The 16,055-nt window shown below is 35.2% G+C and overlaps 1 protein-coding gene across 8 annotated transcripts in view; it reads right to left on the reverse strand.

Annotated features, from left to right (window-relative positions):
- Nucleotides 1–16,055, reverse strand: part of LOC150092301 (homeotic protein female sterile-like) — a 579,681-nt gene that overhangs the window by 143,335 nt on the left and 420,291 nt on the right. For all 8 annotated transcript variants that reach the window (XM_090415148.1, XM_090415149.1, XM_090415147.1 and 5 more), the window contains one exon: nucleotides 10,323–10,448. In XM_090415148.1, the coding sequence (XP_090271274.1) occupies nucleotides 10,323–10,448 (126 nt within the window). The remainder of the gene's footprint in view (nucleotides 1–10,322; nucleotides 10,449–16,055) is intronic.

The following is a 16,055-nucleotide window of genomic DNA, read 5'->3' on the forward strand; positions in this document are numbered from 1 at the left end:
AAATCAGCTGGAATTTGATCATCTGACAAGGCCTAAATTATGCCGTGTAGGCACTGTAAAACTTTTATACCACCATATTTGAGCATTTTCGAAAATCATCTACACCACCTGTCTTTTGACAATTACGGTCATGGATGGCTTTTCTACCTCTGGTATCAATATTCGTGATTGAATTACTCTCAAATGTTTCTACCACTGAGCCATCACTACTGTTTCACTTAGCAATCTTTCAAAATAATTACTGCAAATATCTAGAATATCCTTTATCACGAGTTTCATGTCATTTTTATCATCTGATTCCTTTTATAGTATTCTTTCATCCATTTTTAAGCTTTTCAATAGCTTTCATAATATTCTGCTACCTTCTTGATATTTATGTTTGTACTAGTCTTCCACGACTTTTGTGTAGCTGATTTTAAACACTGTTTTGCATTCTTACTTTTATCTCTGAAGAATACATGCAAATTTCCTCATCAGGAACTTTTGATAAGCTTTCTTCTTTTCTCTGACTTCCCATTTAGCTTCCTGAGTCCACTATGGACTACAAATTTTTCTATCCTTGTATCACCACATGCCTCTGGCTGACTCAATCAATGTTTTCTTCGAGGTCTGCCAATATTCTCCAAGGTTTCTGTTTTCAAACTCTTTCATTTTTTATCTGAATATTTGTGTATTTCAGTTTACAGTTCACCTCTTAAAACTGCTCAATACTGATTATTTTTAAAACTTTCTTCCATGTTTGTCTTTTTATTATTATCCTGTTCAAACGTAAACGGTGATCACACCCTATTTCAAATTCTCTGTATACCCTAAACCAGTGTGAAGATATCGCTATCAACAATAACATAGTCAATGAGACTTATTTCTTAGGTTTGTTGACACCATGTGAATTTGTGCACATTTTTATGTTGACACATGACAGTGCAGACCAGTCCATGTCTTGAACAGAAATCCAGCAGACACTTACCATTATTATTAGCTTTGCTTTTTTCTCCAAAATTTGCTGAAACATATCCATTATGTCTAGTAACTATTTCCTACTCTGCTAAATTCTGGAATGCCTTGAAAAATTCCTCCACTTCTTTCTTAGTAGAATCCTTTGTGGGAGCATAGAGAGCAATAAGTCTCATTGCCCAATTCCCCATTATGATATTTTCCCACCTCACTCTACTTGATATGGGGTGCCATTCAAAAAGATTATTCTTAAGCATAGTGTTGAATATTATAGCTACTTCTCCTTTCTCCCCACTCATTAATGCCTGAATAAAACACCATGTAATTGTTGTTTTGGAAACACCCATTATATCAATCTGGTACTTAACCAATTTTTACGCTAGTTCCATTCTTTTTGTTAATGCTTCTTTTGTAGATGTTGCCACCCTTGAATTCTGTTGATAATGAGTTAAGTTTGGGTGACAACCAAAATACGATTACTTTGTATGTTCAGCTAAGTGCAGGAATATTAAGTTCAGCAATGTGTAGATGGTTTAGAACATTTTCCTTGTGTCTTAAAAAATGTAAGACCAGAGATACAAATTGAAGTCATCTAATCAAAACTATTACCCAGTTAATAGGTGAAATTGTGTTAGATAAGAGGATGATGTATGAGTTTGAGAGTAGAAACCTTTCAAATGAAGTATAAAAAGAATGGAGCACAGGAATAGGAGATAGCTCTGCTTTGTTGCCACAGTGTGAGTCAGTCTTCTATTATAATTTAGTGAATGTATGCTCACTCGAAGTAATACATTAAAACATAAATACCGAAAGTTACTTATACAACAGATATTCTTTTATTTTATAAAGGAAGCACAAATTTCATTTGTGCTATTAGTTAAATGTTATCTGAGTGTCAGGTTATATTCTGCTGAAAATTTTAATGATCAAAGTTCGGTAATAATTACTATAGACATCGACAAGAACAAATGAGAGACTTGGATGAAGTTTTTTTTTTTATAATACCGAAAATAAAGAAACTAAGCTTGTCCACCATCTTAAGATCTAAGCCAGTAAGACATCATTTTTGTGATATGCACTATACTTCAGTAAATGAAAACAATTCTATAAAGGAGTTATTTTTCTAATTTTTAAAATGCACAAACTTTTCTATTTGAAATAATCTTTCTGATAGTCTCTTACTTTTCGCATTCAATGTTTTTTGGAATTTTATCCATTTTTAGATTACAATGTATGTCACAAGGTTTGAAAGATTATTTGCTATTTGTATGGAAGGCAGTATTAATTCTAGAAAGATATTTGGCATCCCTTGTGAGATTAAATACACCACTCAAACATTTTATAGGAACAGATACACTAAGGAATTTCATGCTGTAAGAATGAAAGACAGCACAGCAACTTAATTTCGTTTTCTTTAAGTACAATTGACCCTTGAACAATGGAGGGGGGTTAGGGGCGTTGACTCCCCGTGTTGTTCGAAAATCCGTGTATAACTTTTGACTGCCCCAAAACTTAACTACTAATAGCCTACTGTTGACTAGAAGCCTTACAGATAACATAAACAGTCGATTAACACATATTTTATATGGTGTGTGTGTATATACTATATTCCCAATAAAGTAAGCTAGAGAAAAGAAAATATTATTAAGAAAATCATAAGGAAGAGAAAATGCATCTACAGTATTGGTACTGTAAATATTGATAAATAAGTACAGATACTGTACTGTATTTATCGATACCAAGTTTACATCATCTGCTAACAAGATGAATCTTATGTCTGTCAGTACCTACATCAATATTATAAATAAATATTGATGTAGGTACTGTAAATTTGTATCATATATTGTCTTATATGATACAAAACACTGTAGATGTTATATGCATTACTAATATTAGACGTCAAAAATGGAAAGATAATCTGAAAAAGAAATTCATATTTATTTACAGGTGTAACAATTCGTGCATTGATAATGAAGAAGCAGCAATATGATTGTTTTATGGTAGCCTAGTGCAATTGATATGATTGCTTCGCATAACCTAGCCTATACACTAATGAATGAATCGTTATAAAAATTTTATTTTATGCTAATTTAACTATTTATTAACAGTTATGATTTAATACTGCATCTTTATGTTTGTTTACATTTCTCTCAATTGCAAATGGCCACGTAAGGTGTGTAAGTTTTGATAAATTTTAATTTTTTTAGAATAGATTTTTGAATACTTTATGGTAGCAAACGATAAAATAGTTTAGTATCTACATGCATTTTATGCATTCATGACATACCTAACTTTTTCTTGATTTTTTTCAGTATTTCTAGGGTACATGGTTCGTCTGCATGTTTTTTTTAAATTGTTGCAAATCTCCAAAAAAAATTTCCAATATATTTATTCAAAAAACATGTATAAGTGTAACTGTGCAGTTCAAATCCGAGTTCTTCAAGGGTCAACTGTATATTTCTATTATGCACTGTACTAAATGTAATAAGATATTTAAAGTACATGAATTTATAGCCCATTTACCAAGAGATCAAAATTCGAATGATTTGGGAAACATTAATTCTTAGACCTCCCACCTAATAGCAATCATAGAGGATGCTCCTCACAGGACTTTAAACTTCTAGTCTAACTTCTTCCAATTAATATTTTGTGTGTTATTAATTCTAAATATAATTCTTATTTTCATAATTTCATACATTTCAAGTTCTATCTTATGTCTTCCAGCATTGTTTTTTTGTAATTTTTCACGTCATTTTATGTTTTGTGTATGTCCTTGCTAATCCTTTGTGTTCTGTCATCAAGGTTCTTCTTCTTCCTGCAATTTTTTTTTTTCTATTTTCGATCATTTCTTTTAAAAGTTCTGTTTTATTTTCCTCAAATTTCCTTTGTTCTCTTTCCCAATTTCTTGTGATTTCTTTCTTTCTTTTTTATTTTCCGTGATTTCGTTTTTTTTTTGTTTACTTCTCTATGTAGTTTTTTCATGAGTGTGTGTGTGTGTGGGGGGGGGGAATCAGTATATTATCCTCTAAATTAACTGTGGCAAACTTGGAACCTCACACTATAAAAAAGCTGTGTCTCCATAGTGCTTCATTACGATGAGCATCTATTGTATCTTCATTTAAAGTAATATGATTCTCCCCATTAATGGCAACTGTTCACTTTCCTAATTTTCCCAAGAACTTTCATATCTCTGGTCTCTAATCTTTAATGAACTGTTTTATTTCTAATCCAACTTTCAGATCAAGTTAAAACTGGTTTTGACAGTGTCTTCTATACTTTTAGTATAGCATTGTTGCTGATTTCTTTCTTATACCATATAAATGGATTTAACTGGCTCAACACTATACAGGTTTTCTTATTCTTGTTCTAATTTTTATCTTTGCACACATCGCATGCATCCCTGGATGAATGAATCAATTTTTTTCTCCAGATTTTTCACTAGGTCCCTACAGTTTATACAGTGTTTTTAAACTCCGTATAAACTGTATAAAATCCTTCATTTTTTCTCCGAGAACTTGTATATTTGATTTATTTTAAACTTTTATGCATGTTTTTATTTTCAATATGATGAATATTTGTATTCTGCTCAAAATTAAATGATGATCGTTTACTGTTTTAAATCTGCTATATGCTCTTATATCCAGAATCAGTCTGAAGATATCACTGTGAAGAAAAACATAGTTAATAAAACTGCTCTTCTTTCTTGTAGTTCCTCTACATATGACAACTTTATGCTGGATCATAGTGTTAGTAATGACTAGAGCATTAAGTACCTCCTGAACAAAAATTGAAGAGGTACTTAATTAACAATGTTATTTATTAGTTTTCTTTTTTTTTTTCTTCTCCAAATTTTTCTAAAGCATTTCTATATGTCTGGGATTCATTTCCTGCTGTACTTAGATCTCTAACAAGAACTATTTTTAACAGAAATTACATTTGTGGAATTTACTGACATATTTCTTACAGTAATAAACAAAACCTCCACACGTTTTGGTGTTTACTAACAGCTTCTTCAAGGAAGATAAACATATTAGAGAATATACAAAAAAATCTGAACATTCTTAACAGAAGTTGTTTTGAAATGTATGGCTTTAATAATAATTTAGATTTGTCACATGCATCATTTGACATATGAAGTGAAAAATATTCACACTCGCACAAGGACTTTACATGGTTAGACACATAATGGTGATCTGGGAGGTTACATAAACATATAAGAGATTTCAAAATATCATGAAGACCATAGTTCCTGTTTAAGGTACTTTGTGATCATATCATCTCAGAGGATTTCTTAGATGTCCTTGAAAGGCAATCTTCCAGACAAGACATCAATGCAGGAGATCAATCTGAGAAAACTCTGCGGATCAATCTCAATGTTCTGAGGAAACATCTGCAGTAAGACCATTTTTATCCTTCACCCCAGAATCTCAAAACTTCTTCCAGTCTTTTTAACATAACCTTCGCTGCAGATATGTGGAATCTTGTATACCAGAAAATATTTTTCAAAAGAAATGCTGTTTTTTTTAAGCAAACAGAAAATTCTGTATGGTGTGTGAACAGTTTAAAAGCAGTTATAATATTGACTTGTTTTAGAAATTGGCATATACATTGCTTGGAAAGAAGTCAAAGGATGCCATAGTGCAAGGAACAATTAGCCATAGCATCCGCCTTAATAAGATGTAGGACCTCCTTTCCACAGTTGTATGATAGCAAACAATGCAAATTTTGGACCATTCTTCCTGTAATGAGAGACTGCTTTGGGGCGAATGTCCCTTGAACTCACCTGTCACTCCAGTTCATTCCAAAGATGTTCAACAGAGTTGAGATCAGGGCTCTGTGGAGGCTATTCAAGTTTGGTGATGTTCATATCCACAAACCATGTAGTTACAGCAGCAGCTTGCAGTGCATCGTCTTGCTCAAAAAGACAATGGTCAGTTCCGTAGGAAGCATTGCATTGTCCAGAATGCTCAGATACCTCTCGGAGTTCAATGTTCATGGCACCAAACAGAGGTTCAAGGCCAAACCAGGAAAAACAGGACTATGTCATAAAATGCCACTCTGAATTTCATAGCTGGGGTTGCACACTCTGGAAGAGCCACTCACCGAGCATCTGCCACAGCTATTCATCTGTTCAGCAGAACGTGTAGTGTGATATTTCTTACTCCATAGCATAGCTTTCCAAGCTTCACATATCACTGTACACACTCTTTGCACCACTGAAGACACTGCATGTTGGTTCGGGTAATGTGGTGCTTGCATATTGTGGTCCTACCATGGAAACTCATGTTGTGAGCCTTGGTTCTGAATGATTTGGTGTGATTTGTATTTCAGCCGATGTCTGGAACTCTGCATTCAATGTATTGGCCAACATATGTTGTATTTTTTTTTACATATTATCCTTTGTAGTATCCTATGGTCACATTCAGTGGGTATGGCAGGTTGTCCATTGCAGGTAACAATTGCAGTTAACTTCCGAATGCAATATTATAGATATAGGCTTGCAAAATGGAATCCTATTGCAACATCTCTCTTTCTAACTCCATCAGCTCTCTTCTCACAGCCATTTCACCCAGACACAATTGCACTGATTTCAGAGCATTATATTCCTCCTATTTATACTGGTTACAAACATGTAACTCATTATACTGCATGATGCACCTTGCATGTGGGGGATAGGATGGGGTGGGTATCCATTGACTTCTTTCCAAACTGTATAACACACACACACATACAATTTCTAAACAAGTCAGTATTAGAGCTGTTTTTAAGCATGTTCACACCCTACAGAATTTTTTGTTTGCCAAAAGGCAGAGTTCTTTTGAAAAACATCCTTGACTACACAAGATTCCATGTACCAGCAGCAAAGTTTACATCAGAGACTAGAAACTAGTTTTCGTTTTGAGATCTGCAAAGTGTAGCTCAGTGGATGCGGCGTTTGCACACCATTGCGCTTAATCGAACGAAGGAAGACTTCTTGATTTTGAATCTAGTCGGCGACTAGAAGAAATTTTTCTAAGCCTTTTTTCAACCGGTTCCCGAGTTAGTTGATAAGTGGGTTTTTTCGTCCCATAAACTCAAGAAAATTGACCATAGAACCCACATTATTTCAGACATTAAATACGAATGTTAGGGTTAGGGACCACGAGATGGCGGCACTTGTTGAGCCATCTCTCTTCACTGTGTGCCGCTTAATTAGTGATAGCCTTGGGCCAGCTATCTCCGATTGGGTACCAGTGGAGATTGAACTACCCACTCAGTCTCCAAAAGTTAGATAGGGCTAAACAGCCTCGCCTACTCCCTATATACGGGAATAAAAAAAGGCGTTAGCTGAAAAAAGAACACTGGGATGAAGTTGAGAATAAATGGAAGAATGAGTGGTCCTACTGCAGATGGTTTCTCAGAAAATTATGAAATGGAATGGTCTTCTGCCTTAAAGCCTGTCTTTCAAAGACATTTAAGGAATCCCCGGAGATGATCACACATACTATAAACAGAAACCAGTGTCTGTGTCTTATTCTTCATGATGTTTGGAAGTCTCTAGTATGTTTATATAACTTATCAGATCTCCATTAAGTGTGTAACTATTTAAAGACCTTGTGTAAACAATGAACATTTCCTACTTCATGTGTCAAATGATGCATATGAGTAATCTATGTTATTAACATCCCACACTTCTGTTAAGGGTCTTCAGATTTTTTGTGTATTCTCTAGTATGTTTACCCTCCTGAAGAAGCTGTTAATGAACAGCAAAACATGTAGAAGTTTTGTTTATTACTATAATAAATCTCTAAGTAAATCCCACAAATGTAATTTCTGTTGATTATTTTATTCATAGTGGTTTCAATAAGAACTTTATTTTTTTAATGACAACTGCTACCACTTATCTTAATGACTCAAAAAAAATTCCTTTTCTTCTTCTCTACTAGAAACTTCTGTGGGGCTATGAGCAGAAATAGCACAATTGTTCAATTTCTCATTCTGAAATTTTCTTGACATTCAAAAAGGCTATTCTTGTGTTCATTATGGTAATCAATCACGTCACTGACACAGTATGTCTGTGCCAGCTCCATCTCTTTTTTACTCTGCTGAGTTTAGGGTTGTTCCAGTAGATAGTTGACTTCGTTCTTCGACTTGGTTACTTGACAAAAAAGAGTGGGTCTTGTTTGTTTAATAGTACTGGTTTGCTAACCAGATCCATATATAAATATGACACTGCACCATCATATTTTTGTGTTGTTTAAACTGATATACAGGGTGATTCAGAACTCTTGGGCCAAACTTTAAGGGGTGATAGAACACACCTAAACAAGCACTTTTCATCATACAATGCATGGTCCGAACTCAAGCGGTGAAAGGCTAGAGGGCACTTTCCAATGAATATTTATACACACTGGTTTTTGCAGTCGTTATTTCTACCGAGGAGTGCAAAAAGGATGGATTCTTTCACAAATCAGGAGAGGGCTGACATGCATTTCATTTACGGAGCTGCAGACAGGAATGCGAGGGAAGCCCAAAGACTCTACCGAGAGCACTTTCCAACCAGACGCGTGCCTGATTGTAAAACCTATCAGTGATTGCACCAGGCTCCTTTGTCAGCGGCATGCAAGGAGTGTGAGGACGCCACGTATCACAGAGGAAATTCTATGTAGGGTTGCAGATTGTCCCGAATGAAGCAAACGAGCAATTTCCCATGCCGTACGTGTGCCCCAATCGACGGTGTGACGAGTTCTACGAGACGAATGATTACACCCTACCATGCACAGAGGGTGCATGCCTTGACACCTGCAGATTACCGGCCTTGTGTGGATTTTGCACAGTGGTTCCTGCAGCAGACTGCAGTGCAGCTGGACTTTGATACAAATGTCTTATTCACTGACGAATGCACCTTTACCCATGAGGGAATTTTTTAATACCCACAATTATCATGTGTGGGCGAGCAGAAATCCACACGCCACACGTTCACATTCGTACCAGTGGCGTTTTTCCATAAATGTTTGGGCTGGAATCCTACATGACCATTTGATTGGCCCATATCTTCTGCCAGCACAACTGAATGGGAGAACGTATCTTGTATTTTTACAAGAGGTCTTGCCAGAATTACTGACCCTGTTCAGACAGGTATGAGGTTCAAACAAGATGGAGCGCCACCCCGGCGCTCCATCTTGTTTGAACCGCATATTCAGAGTGGATGTGCGGAACGCCTTGGATGCAATATTTCCAGGATGATAGATTGGTCGGGGTGGTCCCATCGCTTGGCCACCATGATCGCCCCCATCTCTCATGTCTGGACTTTTTCCTATGGGGGCCATATGAAAAGGCTGATCTACGATACCCCCATCGATTCCAATGAGGACCTTATTGCCAGGATTTCTATTGCTGCTGTACGAGAAATGCCTGGTATTTTTGCCAATGTATGCCAATCACTACGTCGAAGGTGTGAAGCCTGCATTAATGTTGCTGGTTGCTCTTTTGAGCAGTTTCTGTAATTTGTTCAATAAAATTCTTTAATTTATGTTCTGTAATTTCTGCAATTGTTTCAAATCTCCTCTGTCATTCTTGTGTTTCTTCATTTCCTGACACAGTATTTGCTAACCCCTAGCGCTTCACCGCCTGAGTTCGGACCATCCATTGTATGACGAAAAGTGCATGATGAGGTGCATTCTATCACCCCTTAAAGTTTGGCCCAAGAGTTCTGAATCATCTTGTATAATACAATATGGTTGGCTAGGTCCAAAATTTCTAGCCCATCTTTGTTTGTAAATGGAGGAATCCTAGTAATGTGGCATGCTAAAAGAAGGTGATAACTGAGCAATGGGTCATGAGTCCTTGGAGGCTCTCTGAATTACTTGCAAGTATGTAGAGGTCTCCTGGCTTTGACCCCTAAGCTACCCTGTGCATATCTAATTGGCTGATTTTCAAAATAAAGATGTATTCTGAAACTATGAATGCAAGTATAACATGAAATTGAAGTGTTGATAATTCCATATACCAGCATTCTTCATTACGACAAACAGAGCACAAAGCAACAGTGATAGATAACTAAGAATAAATGCCAAATTTAAATTCCATCTATGATAGAATGATTTCACGATAAAAAAAAATCAATAAAAAAAAAGTACAAATAGATCAGCTGCGATGCCAAAGTATGCACAGCTCTAAATTGATTTTCACTGGTGGGATATCTCAGTGGAGATATGACTATAGTATGGCTATACAGTACAAACTATCTTTGTTTGATACTTGGTCATTCTCTTGGCAAACAAGATATAGTTTCATGAGATATATGAATTTAGCCAATGAATCCAAACAGAAATTATCAAATAAGTTTTAAAAAAATGTTTATTTATTTAATAAAATAGTTCAATTACCTTTCTTAGGTGGTTTTTTTGGTGGCTGACCAAGCTGTCCACTCACATCTTGTAACCTCTTCTCTAGTTCTTGTTTTTTTTCTCTAACCTGTTCCTCTTTAGTTTTTCCCGCAATCTTGTTCTTTGCTATTTAATAGAAAAGAAACACTAATAAACAAATAGTAACTGCATCATACCAATAGCATATATCACAAAAAAATACTGTATATTCCAATGTGTGCGTGTGTGTGTGTGTGTATGGTACAGTCATTAGCAAGTTAATAGTAATTTTCTGCTTCTGAACTGTTAATATCATTAACATGAGATAATGAGTGGCCGTACCTTGTACTGCCACAAATCATACTTGGTAAGGAAGCGCAGTCATTCTGGTTTAAGTTGGAATGATGTAGTAGTGCTTTGGCACTCTCAATCAGTGCTCAAATTAATATGACATCTATGTAAAACAAAGATCTTTGACTAGACTTTTGGTTTTAATAAAAGTAGGATTGATGTTCTTAAAGACTCCCCTGTCAAATTAAATGTAAAACAGTATAATTATGCAGGTACCAACATATTCTTCAGATCACAATTTCAAACAGCAGAATAAACACCTTATCTACACAGCCTCTTTTAAATTATATAAGCCAACAGTTATTATCTTTTATGGAAAAATCTGAAAATTTAGTTTCTTGCTTCCTGCAGCACTTTTTCTTGGATTCATAGAGGGGAAAAGTTAATAGTGAAACCTTCTTATATAAGATTTGTGTTCTTATATAAGAACACAAATGAGTTAAATTCTTCCTGCATCTGTCTCTAAGTCTCAGAATACTGAACACTGAATATTTTGTCTTCATCCAAAATCACTTTCTATATGAGAGTCACTGAAAGCTTCATCACATCAGAATAAATTTACTTTCTATATGAAAGTCTCAACATACTTCAATGAAGAAATAACTAAAACAATATCAATCATCAAATCGCCCTTCAACTGAAAACCCTACAAGTTCAGAACTCACAAATAAACTCTAATGAGCCCATTTCTACATGAACTGGAAAGCAATAAAGTTTCTTCCAGTTTTAACACTAAATAAATCCCATACAAACCATTTCATCTCTCTCTCTCTTTTTTTAATTTTCATTCTAATCTTCACATATTGAAGATAGCGAAACTACAATTCTCCTTCTATTATGTTCTATTTTCTTCCTTCTAAACAGCTTAATACTTAACAACATCCATTAACAATCTTTTCACTTTTGAGCATGCTCAGAAACAGAGCAGAATAATTTCCATTCCAGTCCATCATTATGTTCTGCCATTACTGGTTTCAGCTCTTAACACGAAATGCTGAAAAAGATCTTTTCATACTGCAGGAAAGTTATTTATTTATAATTTCACATAATGAAACAAGCAGCATTTATAATATTTATTTGTTTCACGATGTTTTTACACTGAGGCAAGTTCACTTAATTATTCCTGCAATATGAATGATATTGATAACTTTGATTCCTCTTGTAAGTAATGACATTTAAAATTTGACAAATCATATGAACACATTTATTCACTAAGCTTCTCACCTTAATAAATACACGTATAGCTAAAAATAACATCCTGTCTGCAACATATAAAAAACATAATTAATGAACTTTATAAAGCCTAAGCCTGATAAAACAAATGCTTTAGCTCATAATTACAAACCTCCATGATAGCAAACTGAATTTCCTAGCAAATGACATCACAATCAGTAGGCAAAGAAAATGGTGGGAAATCATATAATAATGACAGAACAATGTTTAAAGTATAGCAGGGACCATACATAAACTGAGGAAACCAAGGGAAACAGAACAAAGGACATGGCAGGAAATCACACATGAATGACAGAACAAAAGTACAAATTTAGACAATAATGGGAGATATTATTATTATTATGTGACACCTCCAGGGAGTCCAAAGATGCATCGAGGGAGAGTGTGCCAATGGCATTGAATGATTGATCCCCTTCCAACTACTGTTGGAAAGGGGATCAATCATTCACTCACCTGAACTCTTAGTAATATACTAAATATATGTAGACTGCACCATTAAAATCAAAAATTGTAAATCAGAACAGTATGACTATAATAGAATAAATTAGAATAGAATAGAAAAATGGATAAAGAATCTCAAACAAGATGATTTTTACCATAAAAACGTCATAACTTTTAATTAAGTTTCAAATTAATGAATACTGTATATTGTTCCATAATTTTTTAATTTACAGTTCTAAGAGAATAATATTAACGTATGTCAGTTGTCCATCATTAGGTCTTAATCCAATTGTGAAGGTGACTTGTTCACCACCAACTGTGCCAACCCCCCCCCCCCCACCACCACCACCATGATTAATGCAGACCAACATTCATCACTTGTGTCCTCTCTCTCTCTCTCTCTCTGTAATTACAAAGTTTGGAAGTGACCATATATAACAGCAATAACCAAATCCCAGTTGTAACGTTGTTTTGTTGCAGCTCTTAAGGTAATTTTGGTTTTTACTGTGTTTATTATATAAGACAGAAATTCATGCTAGATATGTAATATTTTTCACAGACATATAAATAAATACAGTAATTGTATTTACATGTCTATATTTATCTTATATTATTCTACATATCTTCTATTCTATATAATCTATATTTATTTTTAATAATTTTTTAGTCTCACAAAAAACATCTTATGTGGCTCTTGGACACTTAGCTACTCCTAAAATATAAAACTGACTGATGAAGTTCCAGATTATTTTTGATTTTAATGGTATAAACTATACATAATTAGCAGTTAGTTTATTATGAAGATTTCAGGTGACATTAACATGGCTTTGAAATGTAAACATTAATTCTGCATTTATGTGACTCCTACCCATGAAAGGTTTCATGTAAATCTGTAGTATATTAGAACAGTGGGTTAGGAATTTTTTTTTTTTTTAATCTATTTTTATTAATTTTACATTTTTTTAAATTTGTTTTGTACATAGTCCAGAAACTCTGTTCTAGAAACCAAATATGGAACTCAAGTCACTTCAGGCTTGCATGCCCTTTGCTTTGGGAATGAAGAGTGTGTGTTCTCATAGACAAGCTTATATGTTGGTTATGCATTATTAAATCACTTAAGGAATTGACAACGTAGATAAGAATATAAATTAAATTATATTTTAATAAATATTTCCGATATTTCGGCAACGTCACGTTACCATCTTCAAAAGGAACATACAAAAAAGGCATGTGCATGTAGGCACTATAACACAGTAACTGAGAATGAAGTGATGAAGCTATTGTTCTCCTAAAAGATTCCCCCACATACAAATTAGCTAAACATTTGGCCAAAGCGCTCACACACTATACTGGCAACACACTATCACACATAAAAAACTCAGCCCACTTCAGCGCCAGCATAGAAAACCTTACACTCCAACATACTGACATAGTGGTCAGCTTTGATATCTCCTCCTTATTCACAAATGTCCCACTCAAGGAAACTTTAGAGCTAATCCAAGCTAAATTTTTTCCCGATATCTCAGCCCTATTTCAGTTCACAATGAACTCAGGCTATTTCGTTTGGCAGGGAAAATTCTACAAACAAATAGAGGGGACAGCCATGGGGTCACCACTCTCCCCACCCTTGGCCAATTTCTTTATGGAGACCTTTGAAGAAAAAGCCTTAGCATCTGCCCTACAAAAACCAACCATATGGCTTCGCTACGTTGATGATGTGTTCGCTATTTGCCCACATGGCTCTGATACACTCCTCTCCTTCTTAACACACTTAAACAACCAACACCCCAGAATCAAGTCACTCTGGAAAAAGAGGAAAACAACAGCCTCCCTTTCCTAGACACACTAGTCACCTGCCAACCTGATGGAACCTTGGCTTTCTCAGTTTATAGAAAAACCCACCCATACAGGCAGGTACATTCACCAACAATTCCCCCCCCTCACAACAATATGGAGTGGTGAAAACACTATACAACAGGGCTAAACTAATCTGTTCTAACAACAAGGCCCTAAACACTGAACTAAATCACATCCTCAACACTTTCTCAGCCAATGGCTACCCCCCCCCCCCAAAAAAAATATTGAAACCAACAACATGACTTGAATGAACTGTATGGTCTGTATGTCACAGAACATACAGAAAATTGGCATCCCTTATCTGCTCCACTAAAGACCAACCACTTCCCCTAGACCAACCTAGTGTATACTTGCAGCTATAAACTGTCTTACTTTGGCCAAACAGGCAACACAGCGAATATCAGAATTTTGGAACACAAGGACTACATCCGGTTCACAAGTATAGCCACTCTGGTCCTGCAGACCATGCTCTGGATACACGCCACAGAATACGGTGGAAGAAAGCTACAGTAATACACCGTAGCAAATACAAATTCGAAAGACTATTCATGGAATCAGCCTCAGCCCTAAGAAACTCTCCAAACCTCAACAAATTTGGTTGTATGAGACTGCCCCAAATTTGGGAGGCTTACATCAGCAGACCTTCAGCCCAACGGCCAAGAACACTACTTAGCCTGCTAGGGGGCACCATCAGGACTTTTAGGAGAACAATAGCTTCATCACTTCATTCTCAATTACTGTGTTGTAGTGCCTACGTGCACATGCCTTTTTTTGTAAGTTCCTTTTGAAGATGGCAACGTGAAGTTGCCAAAACATCGGAAATATTTATTAAAGTGTAATTTAATTTATATTCTTATCTACGTTGTCAATTCCTTAAGTGATTTAGTAATGAAGTGAGTGTGTGTGTGCAGGGGGAGAGGAGGTGGATTCCTTCCTTGAGCACTATAATAAACTATTTCTCGGCTAGTCTATAGGAGTTACTAAATGTGAGCATTTACTGTATTAGCTTGTGAAGGTAGGTTTATAATATACTGAAGCTGTCAACAATATGACACATGAGTGCATGAGAGGAGGATGTCCAAGAAAACTCATTTTCCATCCTTCTCCATGGTGAATATGACATGTAAGTGTAGCATGTTGATTTTGGTTAACAATAAAGGTAGAGCATCCTTTCCATTAATGTTAAACGGTGATCAGTATTCATTTCAATAAATTATGGAGTTTATAGAAAAGCCTAAAAGTAATTATTCCTAACTACAACCATGTTAGGAATAATTACTTTCATTTCTTGATGTTTTGGTCTTTATATTAAGGTCATCATTTGGAGCACACAGATACACACACACACACACAAAGACAAGCTATACTACATTTCAAACGGTATGCTAAAATGACAATGATTTGATCAACCATTATTCTACTGGCCTGACCTCTAGTGGAAAAAAAAAAACTTTTTTGTGGACTTTGAATATTGAAAAGGAAAGTTTTGAAAACTAAAAATTAAAGCCAAAAAGGAAAAAACAATGACAACAACAAAAACTAATGAAATATCTACAGAACCATCAGTATGATAGTGGTGTTGGATGTTTCATAAGAATCATCATCAGATAAAATAATGGAGATTTCGGCATCATAGTCAGTTGTGTGTGATAACTAAGCAATTTCCTTTTTCTGCTTTAAACAGTTATATTGCTAAAGCAGTTCAGCTGAACTGCTTTAGTTATATTGCTAAAGCAGTTCAGCTGTTTTTTCTTCTTTTTCTTATTTTTGAAGAAAAGAATGGAAGCTGAATTTAACTGTATATTTATGGCAGCATCTTGAGAGAGAAATATTTCAAAGCTTGTTCAACAGTCACCATAATGTTAACTTTGG

Source organism: Typopeltis vanoorti, chromosome 26 (assembly GCF_054136105.1).
Source record: "Typopeltis vanoorti isolate ZY-2024b chromosome 26, IOZ_Tvanoo_1.0, whole genome shotgun sequence".
NCBI lineage: Eukaryota > Metazoa > Arthropoda > Arachnida > Uropygi > Thelyphonidae > Typopeltis > Typopeltis vanoorti.